Raw genomic sequence first — 8,819 nt, forward strand, 5'->3', positions numbered from 1 at the left:
TAGAACCATAATGCCTCTTGTTTCCAGAGGAAATGACAAGACTGCACAATGTGGATGCAGAGGGCAGGCATGAGCACAGCCCAGAAAAGAGGTCACTGATGAAATGGATCTAATTTTTATTTATTTTTAATATGAGTGTCTTGGTGGGGATAGGTTATTCCAGAAGGTCTGAGGCAACAGGCCCAGAAATTGAGACAGTGGGATGTCTCCCCCACAACCACAATCTGGTCTGTTCCTGGCTTGTTCCAAGCAACAATGCAGGCTGTACCTCAAGGCTCTACCACCACAGACCAACCAAGGGCTGCTCCTACATGCCATAGATGCATACATGAATGTATACATGATTAAGGTACAATTGTTGTTGTTGTTGTTGTTATGTGCCATCGAGTCGGCCCCGACTCATAGCGACCCCTCCTTGGGTTTCCGAGGCAGTGTCACTACGGAAGTAGGATTGCCCAACCTTCCTTCCGAGGAGTGGCTGGTGGGTTTGAACCTCCAGCCCTCTGGTTAGCAATCAAGTGCTTTAGCCACTGTGGTACAATAGTTTTATTTTTATGAGGCTGACCCCAGGGCTCATGAAGGAAAAGCCCAAGATGAGCCTAGGACACTGCCAGAAAATAAGGCCAAAAAAAAAAAAAAAAAATTAATACAGGAACCTACTTAAGACAGTGTCTAGTAACCAAATATGCAACAATTTGAGCAAGAACATAAAATATAAATAAGTATTAATAAGCTTTAGATTATACTGATATAAGCAATTTACTACAAAAGTGGGGAGAAAGGAAAGCTATTCCTTACAGTAGAATTCCAATTTAAAAATACACAATGAATGCTTGGAACAGAAATCACCATTTGGTAAACCCCACAGTAATAATGATTGCAGGTAACAATTATCAATGGATTTTAAATTAGTTGACAAAAGTAAGACGATAAAAAGTGTGTTGACACAGGCTCAGAATATTTCCCTATGAGAAACATTAGTTACCAAGGGCAAGATTCTTCACATTACAGAGGGGGAAGACTGAAGAAAACATCTTAAACATGAAAACAAAACAAACCAACCTTAATATAAGAGCAGTGCATTTTCTTTCATGCAAATTAACATCAATAAAAACATTCAAGACCATGAAATCACAATTTGCCCATGGCTATTCACTGCAGCCTTACGTGTAATCCTAACAGAGTGTTAAACCAAAAATAACCAAACTCACTTCCATCGAGTCAAATCCGACCCTTAGTGAGCCCTCCTTGGATTTCCAAGGTGGTATCACTACGGAAGTAGACTGCCCAACCTTCCTAACAGAGTGTGTTGTCGTGGTTATTAGGGGCTGTCGCGTTGTTTCTGACTCATAGCGATCCCATGCACAGCAGAATGAAACACTGCCCAATCCCGCGCCAGCTCCATGATCCCTGCTATACTTGAGCCCATCATTGCAGCCACAGTGTCAATCCATCTCACAAGGAAAACCTTATGAATAGCAAAGAAACACTATTTGATTGGATAACAGAGTGTAAGGAGGTGAAATTTAGTGGGGACGTCTCAAAGTAAATATCTGTCCAGCTGTTCATGCAACTGGAGAAATGAACATAATGAAGACAGACGCAGATACCATGAAACTGTGCTTTGTTCCAAAGGCACAAAGGAGCTCTAATGACTTTTGCTTTGAGTTTCTGTTGTTTTCTTGCTGAGAAAGTCTGTCCTGTAATCAGAGACTTTCAGAAATGTGCTGCTGGAAATCACAGCACTAAAAAGGAAACAACCCTTACTCAAGGCCTCTCTTCACTGTGAGAACTCACATGTTTAGTGAAGTGCGAGGACCAACGGAATGCTTTCCCACACTCCTTACATTCATAAGGCCTCTCTCCACTGTGAATTCTCATATGTCTAATGAGAATTGAAGAATGACAAAAGGCTTTGCCACATTCCTTACATTCGTAAGGCCGCTCCCCACTGTGACTTCTTATGTGTGTAGTGAGGTACGAGGACTGACGGAAAGCTTTCCCACATTCTTTACATTCATAAGGCCTCTCTCCACTGTGAGTTCTCACATGTCTTGTAAGGTGTGAGGAATGACGAAAGGCTTTGCCACATTCCTTACATTCATAAGGCCTCTCTCCACTGTGAGTACTCATGTGTTTAGTGAAGTTTGAGGACCAACTAAAGGCTTTCCCACATTCCTTACATTCATAAGGCCTCTCTCCACTGTGAGTTCTTATATGTGTAGTGAGGTGTGATGGCCAACTAAAGGTTTTCCCACATTCCTTACATTCATAAGGCCTCTCTCCACTGTGACTTCTTATATGTACAGTGAGGTCTGAGGAGTGACTAAAGGTTTTCCCACATTCCTTACATTCATAAGGCCGCTCTCCACTGTGTGTACTCAAATGTTTAGTGAAATTTGAGGACCAACTAAAGGCTTTGCCACATTCCTTACATTCATAAGGCTTTTCTCCACTGTGAGTTCTTATATGTGTAGTGAGGTATGAGGACTGACGAAAGGCTTTTCCACATTCCTTACATTCATAAGGTCTTTCTCCACTGTGAGTTCTCATATGCCGAGTGAGGTGTGAGGAATAACGGAAGGCTTTCCCACACTCCTTACATACATAAGGTCTCTCTCCGCTGTGAGTTCTCATGTGTCTAGTGAAGCTTGAAGAATGATGAAAGGCTTTCCCACATTCCTTACATTCATAAGGCCTCTCTCCACTGTGACTTCTTATATGTGCAGTGAGGTGTGTTGAGCGATTAAAAGTTTTACCACATTCCTTACATACGTACGGCCTCTCTCCACTGTGAATTCTCAGATGGATAGTGAGGTTTGAGGACTTATGAAAGGCTTTCCCACATTCCTTACAGACATAAGGCTTCTCTCCACTATGACTTCTCAAATGTATAGTGAGGTTTGACGAATGACGAAAGGCTTTGCCACATTCCTTACATTCATAGGGTTTCTCTCCAGTAAGAGTTCTCACATGAGTGCTGAGGTAAGAGGGAGAACCGCAGGCTTTTCCACAGTCTTTATACTGACAGGCACTGAATCCAGAGTGAGATGTGATATGATGCTTAAGTGAATGATCCATCATGGATTTTCTACAATCAAGGTGTTCAAAAGGATATGCTTCCATGGCAGTTCTCTTGAGCACAGAAAGATCCGGAATCCAGCTGAAGGTCTGTCCACACTTATGGTCTTCATCACTTCCACAGAGATTCTCCACCACATGTCTTCTGTTAAACACAGGCAGCAGGCTGTCGGATATAAATGTTAGCATTTCATCATTAGCACACACTGTAAACGTAGTTTTTTTCCTTGAATTGTTTCATGTTTCATAGATGATATTATTTGGCAGAGATGCTATCTTTATTTTCACTGTTTCTAAATTATGGGGTTTTCTGATAATTGAATATAAGTGAAATATATTTGAAATACTCAATATATGACTCACTGTTATGAAAATTTATACTGTAAAAGTCTTGGGAATACCCAGTATCAGAGCTAGTTATATATTCATATATAAGACTCTTGGGTAGCAAAAAGGTTTCTGGTCATCTCGGAAGTAAAGGCTGGTGAGTCATAATGGATAAAACGGCAAAGGATGGCAGACATGCACACCACTAGGGCTCTTATCCATCTATATATGCACGTGTGTGTACACATACTCATACACATTCATATGTATGATATCCAATCACCTCACGTGCATGTGAGAGCTGGACAATGAATAAGGAAGACAGAAGAATTGATGCCTTTTATTGTGGTGTTTGCAAAGAACACTGAAAATATCATGGACTCCCAGAAGAACAAATAAATCTGTCTTGCAAGAAGTGCAGCAGGAATGTTCTTAGAAGCGAGAATGGCTGGACTTCATCTCATCTTCTTGGGTCATGATGTCAGAAAGGACCAGTCTCTGGAGAGGCATATCATGCTTGGTAAAGTGGAAAGTTAGTGAAACATGGGAAGACCCTCAATGAGATGGAATGACACAGTGGCTAGGATAGTGGGCTCAAGCATAGCAAGGATGGTGAGGATAGTGCAGGACAAGGCAGTGTTTCGTTCGGTTGTACATACACATGCAAACACATCCATCCGTGTATGTGTGTGTGTACATATATAGAGAAGAACAGATAGAGAAATTAGATGGATACGGATATGGACACAGATAAACACAGGAGCCCTGGTGATGCAGTGGTTATGTGCTGGGCTTCTAACTAGAAAGGTCAGTGGTTCAAACCCACCGGTAGCTACCCATGAGAATGGTGCAGTTGGTAACTTGCTTCCTTAAAGATTGTTGTTTTTGTTGTTAGGTGCCATTGACTTGACTCCGACTCATAGTGACCCTATGTACAACAGAATGAAACACTGCCCAGTTGTGTACCTTTTTCACAACCCTTGTTATGCTTGAGTCTATCATTGCAGCCACTGTGTCAACCCATCTTGTCGAGGGTCACCCTCCACTTTACTAAGCATGATATCCTTCTCCAGGGAATGGTCCCTTCTGACAACACGACCAAAGTAGTTGAGATGAAGTCTAGCCATTCTCGCTTCCAAGGAGCATTCTGGCTGCACTAAATTAGTAGCAGATTACAGCCCTGAAAACCCTATGAGCATTATTTGCCTATAGGGTTGCAATGAACTGGAACACACTTGACGGCAATGGGTGTATCTCTATCGATCTAGCTAGCTAGCTATAGCTCTGCTTTTCTTGTTGTTGGTGCTGTGGAGTCAATTCCAGCTTACAATAATTCTATGTGACAGAGTAGAACATAGGGGTTTCTTGGCTGCAAGTATTATGGAAGCAGATTACCAAGTATTTCTCTCGCAGAACCACTGGTTAGGTTCAAATTGCCAATCTCTCGGTTAGTAGTTGACTGCTTAACCATTTGTAACCAATGAACACCTTATATACAGAAATGTTTTAATACTGTAAAATCTTTTGTTTCTTTCCTGAAGCACTTCTGTCTTTGAAATGAATGATACTCACCTCATAGGTGTGGTCTGGTTGTTATCCTGATCTTCAGTCCCATGCGATTTGCAGATTTCTCCTACCATGGATGACCAGGAGTCATTTTTCATTAATTGTACCATTGTATTTTCACTGAATAGCTTTTCTCCATCATTAACATTTTGAGAAACTGAGCCAAAGATTTAAGTTGAGGTTCACAATATGAAAAAAAAAAAAAAGAAAAGAAAAGAAAACAAATTACTCAGAGAGAAAAGAAAGACTTTGATGTATTTTGCTGTTTTAGTACTTTGGCAATGGTCAAAAAGCTATTGAGTCGGAAATACTCCCATGACGACTGGGAGTGACGGTGATATAAGTAGGGTGTAATTAAAAGAGCAAAGTAGAAAGGCATCAGACACGATGCACATGTAACACTGAAAGAAGAAAAGGGCCCGGTCACTCTCCATGAACTCAGGTGTGTTAGGATTGATGAAAGTAAGAAAAGCAAGCTGTGGTGTCTGTGAAGTACAACCCCTCCACCCAAGAGACTTCTCCTAAATGATTTATTCAAATTTCATTCCCTCCATGCAGCCCTACTCTTTCAAAGGACTCTTGCCTCCTGGTGCCCCCTCCAACACCCCAACACAGTGGTCCTGGATGAGTGCTATATGCATTCTTCCTCTTGCTACTCTGGGAGGACGCAAAAGGGACAGGGAGGCAGCATATTCTGACCTCCTGTAAGTACACAAGAGGAAGACAGAATCACCATCAGCAGCCCAAGGCCTGTCCTTATGAGAGCAGACATCATGTCACCCTCCAGCCCTCTTACTACCCTTGACACCAACAGTCCCTCCCATGGCACCCACCACCTCTCTGCTGGGTTCAATAATTAGCTGTAGTGGCCAAACGGAACTCACAGATTATGGAGTTTATTAGGGAAGCACCAGGCTACAATTCAAGTTCAGTAATGTGCTCAGTCTCTCTCAGTAGCACATCTCTTTTCCAGCCGTGCATCTCTCTCGTGTCCCTCTCTCAGCAGCACGTCTCTCTCAGCAGAGCGTCTCTCTCAGCCAGCAGTCACAGAGATTCTTTCTGCCTCTGGGAAGGCTCCTTTTGAGCCTGGCAGAGTGGCCCAAACCAACCAATCTCAACATTAGAGTTCTGCACACCTGAGAGAGAGTGAACTTCCCAGGAGTTTACTTTGTGCTTCTGCGACAGAAACATCCCAGGTGGATAGCTTTTAACAATCAGGTACTCAGTTGTTCACGGCAAAGTGGGAGTTACAAAGACTATGGCTAGAAAAGCCATACCATGTAATTTACTACACTGCAGAGGACAAGTGGGTGCAGCTGACATGGTACTCATGGAGAACGGCCTATCATGTGGGAAAAGATATGAGTAATGAACCCCTGACCCTGAACCAACACTTTAATGTTCAGGGTCTCTAGAGATGGGCAGGTATGAATTTATTTCTAGAACAATCGTGTTGAACTTGTAATAAACAAATTAAGACTCTAAGACACAAGTTCTTAGACCACAAATACTCTCTCTGGGCATCAAAGAAACCCTTATAGTCATTGCTCACACTTGGTACATTCAAGAGCCTTAAACCTTTAACCACAATTGAAGGAAGTCAATTCAATCCACAGAGCTTTGTGTTCATGTGGAAGCCAGGATATGCATGCTCCAAAGCCAATGAACATACCTGTAACAGTGTAGTCCCATTCCTCGGCCCACATGGTAGAGTAACATCAAAACGAGTATGTTGTATTTGGTGACCAAGAAGTAATTTTTTAAAAAATGAAGGCTTTCATACCTACTGAGGCCAGGTTTCTGAAGGTTTCCATCATCACATCTCTGTAGAGTTTCCTCTGATTAAGATCCAGCAACGCCCACTCTTCCTGGGTAAAGTCCACAGCCACATCCTCAACAGCCACTGAGCCCTAAAACATCCCACACATTCTGGTCAGCAGGGTCCCATGTACTCCCATGTGCATGAAAGGAAGGGTGAGGCTGACAGTGCTGGGAACTGAGATTTCAGGGGATCTGACTCAGCGGTCCGTGTTCTACTAAGGTCCCCTCCAGGGCTGAGTCATCAGCCTCATGCCTTCCCTGTCTACATTCACGTCCTCACTGACTGCATCCTGTCCATAAACTTAACAATACCTGCAACACAATGAAATCCACAGTGTGCCTGTGACCAATTCCAGTCTCGTTCTTTATGGTCTAGAACTCTATGTCAGAACACACAGCATCAGTTAGAGAAATGCTCTACAATGTAAGCATTTTCCCACATTCTGATCATCTTTTCCTTGTGAGGACAAAGAAAAACAAAACAAAAAAAGTTTACCTCCACACAAACGACCACCAGATTATTTAACAAAACATAAAGCACAGGGTGAAAGCAGGACAACATATTAACGACTAGGACACACCACACAACTGGCAGTTTTTCCTTTTGCCCCTCACTGCACATGGGAAGTCTACCATCTGCACAGACACACAAAGAAAGTGGCATCCCCACGTGCTGGGCTGATTGTATACCTTTTAAAGAATTCCAAGTGACTAGGAGCTGACAGGACTACTTGCTGAAAAGAGAATATTATTTTTGGGGATTATGAATTTTGACACGTCTGTCACCTACTTTTGAATAACTCTATAGTTGGGTTGTCATACACTCTGTCCCTTCGGAGACAGGCAAGAATACTGAAAAGATAAACAGAACTCAGGTGACAGACAGGAAACAGGAAAATGTAGGTATCACAATTGTCAAACTTGGAGATGCAAAGCTATTGTACACCGATGATTAATGGCTGGTCCCTTCAATGAACAGACACCCAGACACCCACAAACACACAATAATGTCATAAAATGACAAAGGGCCTAATCTGTGAGAAAGCAGAATAGCGTGCCCTTGTGTTTGCAAACTGTGACCCAGAGGTTAGACGCCCATGTTCTGGTAAGTAGAACAAAGTGCAGAGGATTTCTCTGTTAAAGTGCTCGTGGATCCTAGAAAACACACACACACACAGACCAAGATGGGAATGTTAACGCCCCACAGTGTCAGCCCTGAACGTCACATAATGGTCGCCCAAGGCATCAAAGGCTTGAAAAACCAGCCACGTGGAGAGGAAAGGCCCAGTGACAGCGGAGCAGGGCCTCAGGAAGCCTCTCAGGGCCCAGGCCCTTGCCCTCTCAGCCACTTTTCTACCTCACTGAGGAACCTCAGGGCCCTTAGCATACAGTCCCCCAATAATCTACATGCAGCCTCACCCCTCCTGGTAGCAGTACCCCAGTTCCCTTCATACTCACCATTTTGTGGCTCCAGTGTCTGGAAGGCTAAGTGAAAGTGCTCTCTCTGCACAAGATGCCAATTCAGGAAGAGGGACGGGAGTGGACACAGAGCCAGGAGGCAGTGTGGAGGCAGATGAATGATGTCAGGTCCACACAGTCAGTTGGAATAGTTAAAATCCTGACTTGCAGTTGCATGGATAGGCAAGTTGGCCGCTCGTGTTCCCAGCTACCTAGACTGGACTATCTCTCGCTGTGCCACACTTGGCTTCTGAAATGGAAGAGTCAGTGTTAAGTAAGGATGGAGTGCCAGGTTCTTGGCCGCTTGGCCTTCAGCTCTTTCCCTAAACCCCACTGCTGTCAAGTCGGATCTGACTCATAGCGAACCCTCCTTGGGTTTCTGAGGAGGTATCACTACAGAAGTAGGATCACCCAACCTTCCTTCCGAGGAGTCACTGGTGGGTTTGAACCGCCAGCCCTCTGGTTAGCAGTCACATGCCTTAGGCACTACGCCACCAGAGCTCCTAGCTCTTTCCCTGGGCAGGGCTTACTCCCAGGTTCCAGGCCATGCTCCCCTCTGAGGACAT

The 8,819-nt window shown here is 43.7% G+C and overlaps 1 protein-coding gene across 1 annotated transcript; it reads right to left on the bottom strand.

Annotated features, from left to right (window-relative positions):
* Nucleotides 1-1,767: 1,767 nt before the first annotated feature.
* Nucleotides 1,768-5,048, bottom strand: LOC103207637 (zinc finger protein 699-like). Its single transcript, XM_042782594.1, has 3 exons — nt 4,981-5,048; nt 2,388-2,980; nt 1,768-2,219 (listed from the first exon to the last, which is right to left on the bottom strand). Exons 1-3 carry the CDS (start codon nt 5,046-5,048, stop codon nt 1,768-1,770), a joined length of 1,113 nt encoding a protein of 370 aa, XP_042638528.1.
* Between the last annotated feature and the right edge of the window lie 3,771 nt (nt 5,049-8,819).

The sequence above is a fragment of the Orycteropus afer genome, unplaced genomic scaffold (assembly GCF_000298275.1).
Source record: "Orycteropus afer afer isolate SDZICR_OR568_19922 unplaced genomic scaffold, OryAfe1.0 scaffold00384, whole genome shotgun sequence".
Taxonomy (NCBI): Eukaryota; Metazoa; Chordata; class Mammalia; order Tubulidentata; family Orycteropodidae; genus Orycteropus; species Orycteropus afer.

Bases quoted from the DNA above. Each gene is read 5' to 3' on its own strand.
- LOC103207637 (XM_042782594.1), bottom strand. From the start codon at position 5,048: ATGGTAGGAGAAATCTGCAAATCGCATGGGACTGAAGATCAGGATAAC. The intron at 2,981-4,980 runs GTGAGTATCATT...CTCTTACCTCAG, and splicing joins AACCAGACCACACCTATGAG to CACTCATGTGAGAACTCTTA. The intron at 2,220-2,387 runs ATTTGAGTACAC...ACCTCACTACAC, and splicing joins GTCCTCAAATTTCACTAAAC to ATATAAGAACTCACAGTGGA.